Below are 16333 nucleotides of genomic sequence, written 5' to 3' on the forward strand. Positions count from 1 at the left end.
GAGATAAACGTATACTGTAAATAGGATGACAGAGCTGCAGAGAGAGAGGAAAATAAATAGACAAAGCGAAGACGGATGACAGAGAGGAATGGAAGATGTGAATCAAAAGAGGCAGCTCGCCGTTGGGCCTCCATATGGTGGAGTGTTTGAATGCTGGCCAGGACAGAACAGCAGAGACTCACGTCAGTTCCTCCAGCTGCCGGCTCTTGTGATGTTCTTGACTCCTGAGATGTTGAAAGTCGTAATGCAGTTGCTCCAACTCCAGCTCCTGCTTCTGGTTACAACTGAAAAAGTACAACATTTAACAAGACGTATACATCATTTCTCTCTCCTAAAGGAAATGCAAAATTGGGGAAATGTAAAGTAAAATATGTAATACAATTGGTTCAATCTGGAAATGGAGGTCAGCAGCACCAAAAAAACATATTAGTCAAACTTCATGAACCCTCATGTGCCTTACATTTTTTTGCTATTTAATCTAAGTTCTTAGAATTTAACCACTATGCATTTTCCAATAAATATTACAGGACAACGAGAGAGGTTGATTAGATGTTTGTAAACTGGTATAAAATGCCATTTAAGAGAATCATTGTTGACAATTGCTTGTATTGTGATGAGTTTTGTTTTGGCCTCAGCTTGACACTGACAAATGCGAAAAATAAATTGTCTTCCCTGTCTCTGGGGGGTAACGCTTCAGCTCAGTGGCATGCACAGACTTTCAAAGCGGCATGATCACAAATGATGAGAAGGCTCAATATTTCTTTGCAGGGTAAGGATGTGTGTCCTCATAGTCACATCCAAGCTCTTAGTGTCACATTAGGGTACAGATTAAAATAGGGTTTCCCCATCAATTTGAACAGTTTATTTTATCATGCTCCACTTTACTGACCCTTAAATCTTGGACAAATATGTATTATACCTTTCTGTTCTGCTGCAAGGATCAAAATAACCACACTACTGCTTCCAGATCATTTCTGTTCTTCTTAAATCCCTTCATACATCCATTTTCAAGCTGCTTATCCAATTCAAGCCATGTCAGCAGGACAAGCAGAGCAACCCCACCCCTCTGCAGCTCGACCATTACCATTTGGGAAATGTACTTTAGTTTCTCAAGGCTCTGCCCTGCAGTCTACTCCCAGACGTTCATGCTTGTTACAGAAATCTTCAAAACAAGGCACCTGAAGGGGCATGTTTTCAAGGAGCCCAAACAAGGCCTGGGGTTTTTCAATGATATGTGGTAATCAGCAGCAGCATCTAAAGTCCTCCCACACTGCAGTTTCCTCAGCATGTCAACCTCCACACATATTGATTTCAAGACTTTTTGAGAACTCATGGACTGAGACATTGTATCCCCAATTTTAGCATTTTCACACTGCATATGACGGAAGAATAGGAATAAAGATTTAAGCCTACAGCCAGCGGAGTGGATAAGCTGTCTGCTTTGGAGCCATGTAAAACCTGCTTTGTAATGCAACACAGTCCAGGGTCAAAGAAAGTAGTTATTATGCCTTTTCCTTAATAACCTATCATTTTGTATACTCAAATGATATCAGATAACATTTAAATCATGGGAAGTACTAAATAAGACACTGTGATTTAGGTTTTCAGTGAGTTTAAAGTGTATTGATCACAAAGTGCCTTTTATTACCCCAGATGAATTTGCCCAACAGATTACCTAAGTCATTCTTACATTAGTCACTCATAAGGAAGCTTAATACCGGTGTCTATGTACTGTAAAGCAATGCTGACTAAAAGTTACATTTAAGACAAAATAAATTAGTTTATTTTCATGCAACTGGCCCCTGCTTTAAAACACTCCTGAACTCCTATTGTCGTACTCCTGTACAAGCTAAGTATCTGTAGCCTTATTAAGTTTCTCTGAAAAGGTGAAGAATAATAATGAAGCACTGACTCAGTTAAGTCGTCGATGATCTTCTGGTTCTCATTGATCTCATCTCGCAAGCGACCGAGCTGTTTGCTGTGCGACTCACGATGTGACTCCATCTGCTGCTCCAGAGCCCTCTGAGGTATGGGCAACAAGAAGAGGGGAGACATACATACATAATGAGAGAGAGAGAGAGAGAGTATTTAAGCCTCCAGTGGACATCGTGAGTAAAATCCACTGGATCGTGCAAAACCTCCTCTGTATAAGGGCTTTGACTTGTATTAAAAATAGTTTACTAACACCTTATTACTTTAGATTCAATAGTGAGGACATGGAGCATTTTCCTAAATAACCTATGTTTTATAAAATAACCACAAACTGACTGACATAAAACCAAAGGCCTGGTAGTGTTGCAGTATACTGATGTGAAGCGGCTGGCTTGAGTGTGCTGTTTGCTCTGGCAGATTGGGGGTAACAGCGGCACAGGAGCAAATGTTTGACCAAAGGATCCCCAAACAGTTAAACCAAGGCATGTTAGTGCTTAACAGATTTGTCGAATAATAATCACTCAATAACAGATTGATACCTTTTTATCATATAATACTACATTTATACATAATACAATAATACATTTATAAAATGTATAAAATAATACATTTATAATACTGTACAAAGCATTTGAGTTTTCCAGAATCATCAATCTGAGGATTTTCTGCTTGTTTATATTTTGTGTCATTGTACATTCAATGCTGTATCTTTGGAGTTTGGGCATTTACTTAAGATGAGCTATTTAAAGAATGAGGAACAGCTAAACAATTTGTACAATATAGGAAAATGCTTTCCTCTAAGTCTTAGATAGCTATATTGATACCTCTCTGTATGATAATAATATGTAGCAGCCAGTTGATGTAACCATTAATAGACTGGACACGAGGGGAAAGGGTTATCATAGCTTTGTCCAAAAAATAAAATCTTCTTACAGCACATAAAGTTCACTAAGACATTTGTTTCACATAAAGAACATATTTCCAGTTTTACATGTCAAATTATTTCTTAAAAAAGACAATTGATGAATCCATCTAACATTTAAATAACTATTGCAGCCCTACTTTATATGCAACAACACTTGCACTCCCATTATGATGTACTGACACCGTGCTCTGAAACATTAATGTACACTCAAAGACGCAGAGACACACACCCACAGCTCACTAACGCGCACACGCACGCACGCACGCACGCAGGCACGCACACACACGCACACGCACACACACACAGGCTACAGAGTGCTGAGGCGGTGTGAGGAAAAGGTCATTACACTAAATTGCTCTCACTGTAGTCATGGTTACCTTTATATCACAGGAATCCTGGACAGAAGAGGGATTCTCGCCGCTGGTGACCAGTGCCATGCTCTCTAAAAACAAACATGCACACACACAACGGTAAGATCAAACAAGACAGAGGGAGGACGAGAAGAGAGAAGCAGGGAGATAAAACACCTTGATTGAGATGACAGAGGTGACAGTGACATGACTTTGACAGCATAACAGCATAACAGCACCACGCTTCATTTGACAGAGAGGTCAACTACTACTCGTGCCTCGGGTGTGATAATACCTGTTATTGAGAACGACAGCTACTGTATCATGCTGATCTAATCTGTCGACAACTCGTTGCTCTTCCTAAAATGTCCCGTTGTCTGATGATGAAATTACGGAGCTCTTTACTTTGCTGTGTTTTCAACACAACCTGCAGCACTTTGTATTTATCTACTTCTGTAATGACTCAAGGAGTGCCTGGCTTAAATACGGACACAATTGATTTACCTGGATTTAATCCACAGGTTTTTTACAGGATATTTAGGACTTACATTGCCTTTGTCTGATTTGTGAATTGTGTCAGTATACCGAGAGTATCTGCAGTTAGATGACCGACGCTCAAATGTACCATTAATCTGTTCATGTTGGGGCAGTGATATGTTTGGAAGCTTAAGTCTGTCAGTGTTTACCCAATTTTTCTCGACAGGACAGAAAGGCCTCTGGCAGAGACTACAACTCTCATTGAAGCCACGCCGTGCCCGCTCTGAAGAGCCAGTGATCCAAAAACTCCCTGCACTCTCAGTTCTTTGGGTCCTGAGCAATTTACCCACAGAGAGTAAGAGTCCATCGGATTCCTTCAATTTGTATTAAATCAAATAGTTTCGGCTGCATCCTCTCCCAGTTCCAGTCCGGTGAAGCGGAAATACATCAACACATTGTTGTCTTTTGTTTACTTCCTCAAGAAAGGATTGTGTTTTGCTCTGTCAGAATATTAAACTTATATTTAATATCTGCCTTTGGCCAAAGTCATCAATTTAACTGGATATGTACAGAGTGGTTTAACCTGCATGCTGTCCTTCACTCTGTATTTAGCAAGAATGTTACACAGAAGATTATTATCCATCACTTCAATCGCTTTGGCACACTGTCTCTGTAAAAATGTGTGCTTTTATAGGATAAATATTCTACTTTAACCTGCAGTATTCTTTGATTTATTGAATACATATTTGTTTTGATGACTGTCAATTAGTTTTGCTCCTGGAGCAATTGTATAATTTATCAGCCATAAATCTGTTGCATAGCTTTTCTCACCGCATTGTTGTTTCCTGCTTCACCTTTGAGTCTGAATAAATGGGAGACACTCTGTTCCTGGTTTGTTATTTTGATCACGTAGGGAAAATATCTCAACCTGAGCCTGGGGCAAAGACATTTTTATCACACAAACAGAAGCAAGACATTTTACATATGCTGCGCTGACTCTGTTTATTCAACATTGATCCTTGGGGTTTAGCGAGATAGTTAGAATTCACCTCAAAACAGATTAATCTACTGTTGCAAACGTCTAACATGACTGTGTATTTTCACATTTCTAAATACTTTTGAGGAGTTCATTGAGATTAGACATGAATGCCACTGTGATCGTTTTGTCTGCAACAAAATAGGACGGATTGCCATGACATTTTGTGAAGACATATACAGTTTGGTGTGCAGAGGATGAAACCCGATGACCTGCTTGCCTTGATGTAATGATTACACAGTATACCTTCTTAACATCAGCGTCATTGGATTTGGCTCAAAGCAGTGCTGTGCTAAAGAAAAGTCTGGATTGTCTTTACTATTAGTCTTGTTTGATACTGTGGTTATTTAATTATGATAGATTTTTTTACCATCATGATTACATTAGTCTACCTTGAGCTTGGAGTTTGGCCAGCTCTTCACTCAGAGAGTCATAGCTGTCTTCCAACTTCCTCTTCTTCAGCTCCACATTCTGCATGTAGTCCGTCAGAGAGCAGATCTTTGCCTCGTGCTGAAAACCAGAACACAGCTCCTCAGATGCAGGATGTATACTAATGAGCACAGGACCTCGACACAGGCTTTTACTCCAAGGATAGAAGTTCTACTCGCTGTGAAATGGATATGATTTACATTGAATATTTATGAAGCCGTCATTAGGGATATAAATTCAAATACCGACGATAGTGGAACTCACAACATGAAGGGTTTCAAGCAATCAACAAAGAATGCACAACATCGTTTTGACAATAAAATCTGCTGATGTGTTGATGCCACAAACAGTTGAGTGACATTTTGAGCACACTGCTCCTACTCAAAAATAAGTATCGTAAAAAAAGGCCAAAGTCTTTCTGATTCAAAATGTCAATCACTCATTGGTGATGATAAATAATATTTTGCACTCTTGGTTTCATTGCAGATTGTCCTCATTTACCCCACATCAACACCAACATTTCCTGCTGGATTTACAAACGTTTTCCTACCCTGGATGTTTGAAGCTAGTTTCTCAATCAGTCACTCACCTGTGAAATGAGGAGCTGACAGGAGGACAGCTCTCTGCCTGTCTCCTCCATCTTGCGGTGACACTCCATCTGGTGGCTCTCCAGATGACGGCAGCGTTTCAGCATGGACTTCACCTCAGACTTGATCTTACTGATGTAGAGGCGGGCCACTGTGAACTCCTCTTCGATTGAACCGGTGATCTCCACGGGCTGAAGAAAAATGAGGTAGAGAGGAGGAGAGATCGTTAAAAGAGTAGTGAAGATGTTAGCTTAAGATTTAGTTGGGACTGTTTAAAGACAGCTGGGAAGTTTAAGAGAGAGAGAGGCATCTCAGGGACGCTTTCTGACATTTTGTAGGCACATCCGTTATGTTAAAAGCATCATTTAGCAGATGCTCCGAAATAAACTGTAAAGGACAGACTACTCCCACATATCAAAACAAATGTAAATATTATAGCTAAGATACATCAGTGGGTATGCCTATTACATTTCTCAGGTGTTATATTGAAAAAAAAATTATTCAAGGATCTACAAATAATGACTATAATGTGTAATGCGTTGCCCTTCAGCGGGGTTTCTAACAGTAAGAAATAAGACATGATTCCTAAAATTCCACGGATTTCGCAAATGTCAGGTTCAATTAAAGAGAAAGAGTGTCCTCGTCCCCCCTCTCATACACATTGGATAAAGGATGCCCTATACTTTGTGAAATTGGAAAAAATTAAACACTGTATTAGGGGCTCAGACTTAAAGTTCACAAAAATGTGGCTACCCTTCTTAGAACATGTTAAGTCCCTCCAGTTGGAGCCTGTCCCCATTGGCTGAGTCGCCCCCATGTAACAGTTCACAGGAATGCTCACAAAATTACTTTCAGGTTTTTTATTTATTTATTTATTTATTTTTTATGTGTATTTTTTATATATATTTTTATTTCATTATTACATTATTGTCTAATTATAATTGATGTATTGTTTCTTTGGGTTGTTTTGTTAGAAATCGCAGGGTAAATGTAATGTATTGTATTGTTGCTGTCTTTGTGTATTGAAAATCTAAAAGATAGATCATATAAAAAAAAAGAGAAAGGGAAAGAAAATCATGCATAAGCCATTATGAATCTTCCACTTTAACTTTGGTTTTAATATTTCACCCTTTCAAAAATTAGATTAAAAGGGTTCTCTCAATTTGAAACCGTTTGACTTTCTGCCTTTTATGTCGGCAGGTTTTTATCACACAGAAAAAGAGGAGAGGAAAAACAAATCATCAACAAGGCAGGCTTGGGAGACCAGCAAATGTTGCATAAGAAGCCTCATGATAATAATGTTGTCTCTCCATTGTCTTTGCTTCTCGGAGTCAAGATGGTGTTCTATGTCAGCAATCCAGTGTGGAGAGTTTCCTGCCTTTAAAAACAGTTAAGGGCATCTTCCCATGTGACCCGGTTGATGTTGAAGGACTTGAAGACCTGCCTGCAGACATCTTTATAATGTAACTGTGGGCGGCCAGATGACAGCTACAGAATGTCTCTGGGGATTTGTCTGTTGTCCATCCTTTGGACAGGGCCCAGACAGCGGAGAGGTCGCTGCCTAAGGAGGGAGTCCTCACTGGAAAGCTGTGCTCTCTCCAGGACTGCTGTGTGTAATCCTGTCCATCCAGGTGATGCCCAGTTTGCATCTCAGGCAACACAGATGGGAGCTGTTTATCCTCGGCTCTTGATGTAAGAATGAGGTCTAAGCTTAACGACCGTACAGGGATGAGCTAAACCACAGCGTCTGTGCACATGTTCCTCAGTCTAACTATGAGCGTCCTAAAGCAGAGTCTGCTTTCCCGATACAGCTGCTGAGTTCAGTGTTGAGTGACATGTTACTGGCGGTGGTGGTGAGTGACAGTGCTTACAGCTTGGACCATCCATCACCATCCACAGCTCAATACAATATGTATGTGTTGATGTTGATGAAGATAGAGGAGGTCTTGGTGCCCTGTTCCATCATCCTGGTTTTATTTAAGCTGATGCTCTGCGTCATTTGTTTTAGCATTCACTTGAGCAAGATTGGACAGATAACCGTCTGTCCTTGAAGGTAGGTAGTCTCCTTAAGTTAATGTTCCAAAGGCTTGCCGCTTGAGGAAACTAAGTAATATCGAAAGGGAGCCCACACACATCCCTGCATGACACGAACGATTTTATTTTGATGGTGTCTGATGTCGGGTAGAAAGGATTGGAGGATGCAGAGGAGCAACCTATCTGTTCAACCAAAAGGTCGCTTCCGCTCACGAGGTCATAAACTTTATAGAAAAAAATACTTCATTGATTTGGATGTAAGTAGGAAGCTTTATGGAGCCAAACCTTGTTTTATATGTCATCTGCAACATGAAGAAGATAAATGTAACTACCTTTTATGGAGCCTAAATCAATAAGAAAGGCTAGTTTAATATGATTTTAAACATATATCTGTGTACTTTAGTCTCAAGTAAGTAAAGTGTTTTTTTATGCTAATGTCATCTATTCTTCCCAGCTAGTTAAATGTTTCTTATGACTTAGGGGAAAGACTTGTGCTTGTTATTCAAAGTTTCAAACACTATCTGTTCCTTTGAACTGGTATATTACTCTAAGCTTGCATTGTACGTCCCACTCACCAGCTTGATGTCCCTGTTCCCAACGATGGTGCTGAACTCACTCAGGTCCCTCATCAGGCTGTTGAGAATCTCAGTGATGCGTTTCCTTTGATGGCCGCTCACTTCCTGGATGCGAGACAGCTCTGCTTCTACAGCCTTGAGTTGAGCCTGTGGGAGGAGAGGAGCGAAATGAGGGATTAAACAGAGGAAGAAGAGAGAGGGGAGGAGTTCGGTAGAGGGAGAAAAGAAAATGACGACAGTGAGAAGAGGAGAGATGGGAATAACGGGATTAAATTGTGTAAAAGAAGATTGAAATAGAGGAGGATTGAGAGTCCTTTAATCCGCGAGTACACACAGCTGTGAGACTCGCTTTAACCCCTGACCTCATTACCATCCAAGAAATCCAAATAGCTAAAACGTCATGGCCGGCATATTAGAAATCAATTAACTACTGAGATGGGGCTGATGGCATCGGGGCTGGATGAAAGGATCCGGGGGGATGATAATGCTTTCTTTAATACTTCTCCATTTCGTACAGCAGGCTCCTAAACAATACTGTAACCTCAAATGCTCGAACACAATGAAACCATGAGGCTCAATCCAAGTCAAACAGAAGAAGGGAGTTGCAGTTTCTATACTATGGATGCAAATTATTTGATCTTGCAAATCTGTGTCACAATTTTTTCTACATAATAAACAACGGCAAACATTTAATGATATTGTTGTTCTTAAATTACCTTAACCCCATAAGTAATCCTTTACTTGCCATACAATTTGTAAGTACTAAAACTAAATTGACACATTTTATCAATTCACCTACCTGTTTTAACTCTCTAGCCTATATAAAGCCACGTATAATACGTTTTTATACAACATTAATTAATATAGATGGCTTAACCATAATGACTGCCTCACACACAATACTACTGATATGCTATTTTACATTTTGAATATAATCCGGGGGTATTGGGCCTAAGAAATAGCCTGAAATGCAGAGCAAAATCCATCTACAGAACTCACCATACATTGTTAGTGTGTAATTGAATAATGTAAAACTCCTCAAGTTGTCTAAACCAATTTTACAAAAACCATGTCATCTTTTCTGGCACGAGTCTGTTTCCATAGAAGTGGTGTAAAATTCATTGAAGGTGTTTCTTTCATTCCAAGTGGATTAACTATTGTCACAGATGACAGGTTTGTAATGCTGCATTTCATGGTTGAGTCGCTTTAAAGCACAACTAACCACATTCACAAATACAGTAACATTCACGCCTTTATCAACCTCTTCATCTTCATCCCCTTCATTAACTTTGAGCCCTGTCATCATTTTCCAGGTCATTTCCCATGTCAAAACATTGATTTAGCATAGAAGGATGTAAATAATTTACTGAAATAGATCCATTTCTGAGAAAAGAAAAAAAGGGTGGTTAATGAAAAAGGCTCAGTGAAGTTGAAGAAAGATTTATGGAGAGATATGAAAGGGAAGAGATGTTTTTCTTTAAATGATGAATGGACTTAATCGTAATGATATCAAATGCTTAAGTGGAAGGATGGATGGATAAGGTGCTTAAAGGAGCAGATGAATGGAAAGACAGTGAGCGATGGTTTTTTGCAGAACAAGAGAGGAGCCTTCACTGGAATCGAAGTTGAAGACAGCTAAGGAGGTGGTGGATTAAAGACAGTGATGAATGTAATCCATTGCACCATTTTTCTAGGTCAATGCCAAAAAATGTATGAAGCAGCAACACTGCACATTAGCATAACAGCTGGGATGCAGAAAGTGGAGAATCTGTAATAAAGAGTCATGGGGGATGGAGCTGGAAAAGGCCCTGAGAGGCTGGTATAATGGGATTCTTTTTTTTACATCACTGTATGATTTCTTGTATTCAGTTTCACATCTCGTCAGCCTGCTAAGGCGGCGTCCCTGAGTGGAAGCTATGTCCGGTGAGAGGTTAGGACAGAACAGGAGGAAACGTCCACAGAGGAGGCGTTAGTGAGATGATAGAGGAAGGAAAAGAGGTTTCAGCTGGCTTCAGCAGGATAAACTGTGCAGTGGGTCGCTACATTGTCACCTCCTTTCATCTGTTCCTGGAGCCCCTTCGGAGAGACAGAGAGGGAGGAGAGGACGCCGGAGCAGATTGTAAAACGGTGCATGAAATATTGAAGAGGTTTTGAGAAGGTGAATAATGGTCCACTCAGCCAGTCACAATAACTTCATTAAGGACTGAGCTTTGCCAATGGCCTTTCTATTACCTTTATTTATAAAGTAAATTCCAGTGCACTAAGACCACACAAATGTTGCTCATTCTTTTCAAAGACTGACAATAAATATGTCTGGTCACTGTGCAATACATAGACCTTAAAATGATTATTTGAATAGAAGCAGAATATCATTGATAACTACATTTCACAGGCTTCTGCAAATAAACTGTAATTAATAGTAACTATGTCAACACTGAATACTGTCCTCATGTGAACAGCTATTCAGTAAAAGATAAAAGGCTTCTGAAGAGAGTTTATGAAATAACTTTGACCGTAATTAATTAGTTGTTAATAGTTGATATGTGATCACATTAACAACTAGCCACATTTTCAAGAATGAATGAGTTCATAGCTGTAGCTGCTGTCATTTGGACAATACTTGAGGCTTTCCTTCAAGTTGTTGATTATTAGTTTTTCATACATGTATCTATTCATGACCGCTGGCTGCACAGTTTATAAGAATCTCCTCTCTTATCTTTTCATTTACAAAACTCTCTAATGTAATTCAGTATCTCTCTAATTGCATTTTGCACCAGTAGCTCTTCATATTCTTGAAAGACAGGGTTTAAAATGGAATAGATTATTTTATACCTAAAAACTCGTTTTTTCCTTCTTCCTAATGGGCTCTCCTCCTAGAAATACACTATAACACAGTGTGCCGTTTGTTCCTGCCTTAATCAGTTAATCCTTCATTTTTGCTGCCTCTTTGTTTCTCTTTTCTCTTCATCATTCCTTCTCTGTTCGACCATTTTTAGCTGTACTGTTCCTTCTCCTATGTCGCATAAAACTGAGCCTACAAGAAGAAAACACCCACCACTTTCTTGGCCAGCTCTTCAGCCAGCAGCTTCTTCTGCACGCTCCTCTCCTCGACCTCCAGGCTCCTCTGGTCGTAGTTCACTGCCAGCTCCTCCAGAGCCTGGAGGACTTCTTTCACCTCGGCCTTGGCGGATTGATTCTCCGTCTGCAGCCTGCCGAGGTCTGACTGCACCTTCTCGCTGTCACCCCTGGAGGATGCCAGAAGCTGTGCAACACAGAGATACAACAACTTAATAGAAACTGATTTAAAAAAGTGACAGAGAAATGTAATTGTATATGAGCATTGGGTAAAGCATCTTCTTAATTCACATGGCAGAGCTGCTGGGTTTTAATTAGAAAAAAGTATATCTTGTTAATAACAGATAAGCCTGACAACAAACCCTGCTACTTAATATAGGTGTGAATTAAAAATGAAAACACTTTTTTTTAAATCTAAAAACGTTCACATGATGCTGTAAGAGAGGACATTATTTGGCCACCTTGATGTTTCCCTCTATGTGTACTGCTGCAGCCCATTGTGGGCAATTGTACTGAATGGATATCATTAAATGTAGATGTGTCTCTTCCCCGGGTGCCTGCATAATCACACTGCAGTATACAGCTTCTGTTTTGCAAAATGAATGTGAAATGATGTTACTCTACACAAGGCTAAGGTAGTTACCATCAAGTCAGATCAGCCCACAGCGGAGCCCATTTTATGATATAAATGAAGTAATTTTGCAAATCTGAAGTATTTTACTTGGAAGTGTACTAAATCCCAAAGCTTGCTTCATGCTGTTTAGCCTACTGTGTAGCCACCTTTGTTAATACATGCTGTAAATACTGTTTAAGATGACATTTTAATGGAGTCTTTTAATCGCTGTTCTTCAGACAAGAAGCATATAGCCTACAGGCGGGTAAACCTGTTTTACATAAGATTGAGTGTTGAATGTTCTAAGGTTTCCAAATGTAATGTCAATGAGACATGCTGATCCATAGTTTTTTAAAAGCACATATGAGATAATTGTAGAGCTTTTGTTTTCTGCCTATTAGCTACAATGTGAGCCATGCTGAGTAAAATGGGAAACAATGGTCTTCATTTCTCATTTTCACATCAGGCCACACGCGGCACGCCTACTCTATCTTTGTATTGATCCTTTACTACAATCATTTCCATCTGTGCAACCACTAGACCTGTTCTATTTCTAAACTGCTGTTAACACTTACGATTAAACAATAACCTTTTAGGTCCTTCAAGTTCTTTCTGGCACCTGAAAGGCATTTCAAGGTCAATTTAATAAAGCTCTCACGGCTGAGTTCTAGTCAAAGTGTGCTATTGATTGCCACATGCAGCTTACCTTGAGATGTTTAACCAAACTAATGAATAGATGTAATATATAGTATTTTACCTCCTCCTGGTCGAGCATCTGCTCCTTCAGTTTCTCCACCATCTGGCTCTGGTGATTGATCTCATCATCCTTGAGAGGCAGAAAGGCAAAGGAAGTATAAATATTTGATTTAGAGAGTTATGTATTACACACACACTGGTACAGTACAGATTCTCTGGATACTACCATATGGTGTACTTTTGGGTTCCATGTCAACCATAACTATACATTCTGAGCTTGTACTTAACTCATAGGAACACATCTAATTAAAACCATTAACAAAATAACAGTAGATTAATAAGGATGTGATCAAAAAGCTGTGTACCGTAGGGGGAAAAGAATGCTCTCTCAATGTTAACTCAACTACCGTCAACCAGAAACAACGCATGTAATATGACAAATATCATCCTGTGTATACACTTACAATGTAACATAGAATAGCCTGCATCAGGTGTACAGTTAATGTATAATATTAGTAGAGAAATATGCATCCAGTTAGATTATCCTGTACAATAAGTGCAATACACCTGAAAATGCGTGCTTGTATAATGATGTAAGAAGTCTTTGTAACTGAGCATCTCATGAGCATTGTAAAGTTGGTTCTGCATATGTATCCGTTTATCTGTTAATAAAAACAATGACATTATACACTATAGCATCATGGAGAACAGCACACATGAGTACAGATGATATGTAAAATAAATAAGAGCTTTAATGCCATTCAATGTAGAACATTGCCCTGAATTCCCCAATGACATATTCCTATGCGTTGCTACATTAGTCACTACTATGCGTCTGATCCTGAATTCATTCAAATGAATAATAGATGTATGATATCCTCTTTGTGTGCATGTGTGTATACCATTACAAATATCTCATCCACCGAACAGCTCTGCATTCAGGCCTATATACACAGTCTATAATTCATGCACACAAATGGTCCCGATGTTACATTCATTTATCACCTTATCATCCATCTGTTTGTAAAGCTTGCGGATCTCCGCCTCATATTTCTGCCGCTCCTCCTCAGAGATGTGAACCACAATGGAAGAGGCAACAGAGCAGGGGCTGCAGGGGGTGCAGGGACTGCAGGGGGTGCATATGTCGGGAACGGGCTCCTCAGATTCAGGAGGAACCAGGGGGATGTCTTCAGGGCTCAGTTGCTCTAACTCGACAGCCTCACCTAAGAACAAGAGACGAAATATTGGATTTTTTTGTAAATGTGTTTCTCTGGTACGACCATGTATTAATGCATAAAATGGATAAGAAGGGATATCTTAAGCATGTTCTTTCCTTAGTCCTGAATACTTTAAAATCTCAGGTTATTTATATTTCTGTTCGATAAAGTAGCTGTTCTTTTCTACAGACTCAACGTGCAGTCAAAAACACCAGAACTGTATAACAGTATGTCAGTTGTTTCGTGCTTTGGCTAAGACAACGACAGTATTCTATGAAGAAAACGAGGGGAACCATCGAATGCAGAAATCTGTATTTCAATTGTGTACAAGCCCTTAATGCGTTTCATAACACACAGGAGTAATAGCTTGGACTGACAGACACTCTGGACTGTAATGTGTTGTGATTGTAATTCTCCTCCTCAGGCAGCATCAGGAGGTTTATGCTTAACCATTTCAGAAGCTTACTTCTACCACTTCTCTGTGCCTCCAGGATTTAACAACACTGCTTTGACCGATATACTGTATTGTAGCTGGAGTTAAGAGGATCAATTGGGAAATTGAGTGGTTAGGTCAAATGAATCCATAGTTAAAACAATACCTATCTCTTCTCGTCTAGTTATCAGCCTGGTTCAATGCAACACAACCCTGAAATGGTTGCACACTAGATCTCCTCTGTGGAGGGAGAACATCGAGGAGAATTCATGTATGAGACAGTTGTTCCTGCCTTTGGGCCATCCTTGACTAAAAACAGGTAATGTGGGACATGTTGGAGGTCAAACACGTTTTACTCAGGGAGGTCCTGGCCTGAGGTGGGCAACAATAGAGGGAGCAGTGTTGGGGAAAACATAATGCCAAAATGATCCATTAGGAAATTAAAAGTAATACATCGTGAGAGAGAGGGAGAGTGTAACTGATGAAGATGTAGTTATAAAAGGAATCATTTTCAATGATAGCTGTTCAATAAAGATGTGTTACAGCATTAAAAAAAATCAGGTGAAGCATGGAGAGGATGATCTACAAGTAATACGTCGGACAGTATTCATTACAGAGTTGAATGTCAACCGATCACGACCCTTCAGTGCAGTGCCATTTTAATTGACCTACAGCCCAGAAGGGGAGGAGGCCGAGGAGTGTGTGTGTAGAGGGATGGATCAGTGCTTCATCAGAGTGTGTCCTGACACATTGTGTGTGTGCCGACACAGAAAAGAAGCGCAAGTTAACCCTTTTCTGTAAATGTGATTAACCCTTGTCGCCTCGTGGATTACTAATACATGAGGATTCATAAAACATAAAGCCTCCAGCATGCCTTCAGCACAGTGAGAGGGGAATTCAATTATACAAAGTGTAAAATTCTAAACATAAAAGCCAGAAAGGTATTTTTAAGTGTTTTGGGCAGAAGCCCAGCTAGTCTTTTTGGCTACTCTCCTCCAATATCAACACTGGCATCTTAAATTTGCACTTACGTTGTCTGAAAAAGAATGTCTGCAGGCTGGTTACATTTCCATTCCTGATAGTAAGTGCCTTTACTATTGTGAACTGAATCTGGTATAGGGATTTTTTTTAAAGGAAATCTGGTGCCTTATTTCATTCATTTTATGACATTCATACAAGTAATTTAACAGGACTAAGTCACGCTATCAGCAACATGAGGTTTTACTTTTCTATCTTTTTTGTAAGTATTTTAAATGTAAACAAACATGTATTACATATGCCACAACCTTTAGCTACAATTCACTTTAGTTCACATATGTGTTTAAATTGTATTACATTACATTACATTGCATTTAGCTGACGCTTTTATCCAAAGCGACTTACAATAAGTGCGTTCGACCAACAAAATACAAACTTGAAGAAAACAGAATCATATAAGTACATCAGGTTTCATAGAGCCAAACATTTCAAGTGCTACTCAACTGGCTTTAGATAAGCCAGCCCTTTATTAGTATATAAGTGCTTTGTTAATAGTTCTATCGCTCGAAGTGGAGTCGAAAGAGATGAGTTTTCAGTCTGCGCCGGAAGGTGTGTAAGCTATCTGCTGTCCTGATTTCAATGGGGAGCTCATTCCACCATTTTGGAGCCAGGATAGCAAACCCACGTGTTTTTGCTGATGGGAACTTGGGTCCCCTTCGCAGCGATGGTGCAGCGAGCCGTTTGGTTGATGCAGAGCGGAGTGCACGTACTGGGGTGTACGGTTTAACCATGTCCTGGATGTAGGAAGGGCCAGATCCATTCGCAGCATGGTACGCAAGTACCATTGTCTTGAAGTGGATTCTAGCAGTTATCGGAAGCCAGGGAGCGGAGGAGCGGCGTGGTGTGGGAGAATTTAGGAAGGTTGAAAACCAGGCGAGCCGCTGCATTCTGGATGAGCTGCAGAGGTCGGATGGCA

The 16333-nt window shown here is 39.8% G+C and overlaps 1 protein-coding gene across 2 annotated transcripts in view; it reads right to left on the bottom strand.

Annotated features, from left to right (window-relative positions):
- Positions 1-16333, bottom strand: part of kif5ab (kinesin family member 5A, b) — an 82324-nt gene that overhangs the window by 13210 nt on the left and 52781 nt on the right. For both annotated transcript variants that reach the window (XM_034198390.1, XM_034198389.1), the window contains exons 12-20: positions 13735-13952; positions 12791-12859; positions 11401-11607; positions 8346-8492; positions 5739-5927; positions 5113-5230; positions 3235-3299; positions 1913-2022; positions 183-284 (exon numbers count right to left, since the gene is read on the bottom strand). In XM_034198390.1, the coding sequence (XP_034054281.1) occupies positions 183-284; positions 1913-2022; positions 3235-3299; positions 5113-5230; positions 5739-5927; positions 8346-8492; positions 11401-11607; positions 12791-12859; positions 13735-13952 (1225 nt within the window). The remainder of the gene's footprint in view (positions 1-182; positions 285-1912; positions 2023-3234; positions 3300-5112; positions 5231-5738; positions 5928-8345; positions 8493-11400; positions 11608-12790; positions 12860-13734; positions 13953-16333) is intronic.

Source organism: Gymnodraco acuticeps, unplaced genomic scaffold (genome assembly GCF_902827175.1).
Source record: "Gymnodraco acuticeps unplaced genomic scaffold, fGymAcu1.1, whole genome shotgun sequence".
Classification (NCBI taxonomy): Eukaryota; Metazoa; Chordata; class Actinopteri; order Perciformes; family Bathydraconidae; genus Gymnodraco; species Gymnodraco acuticeps.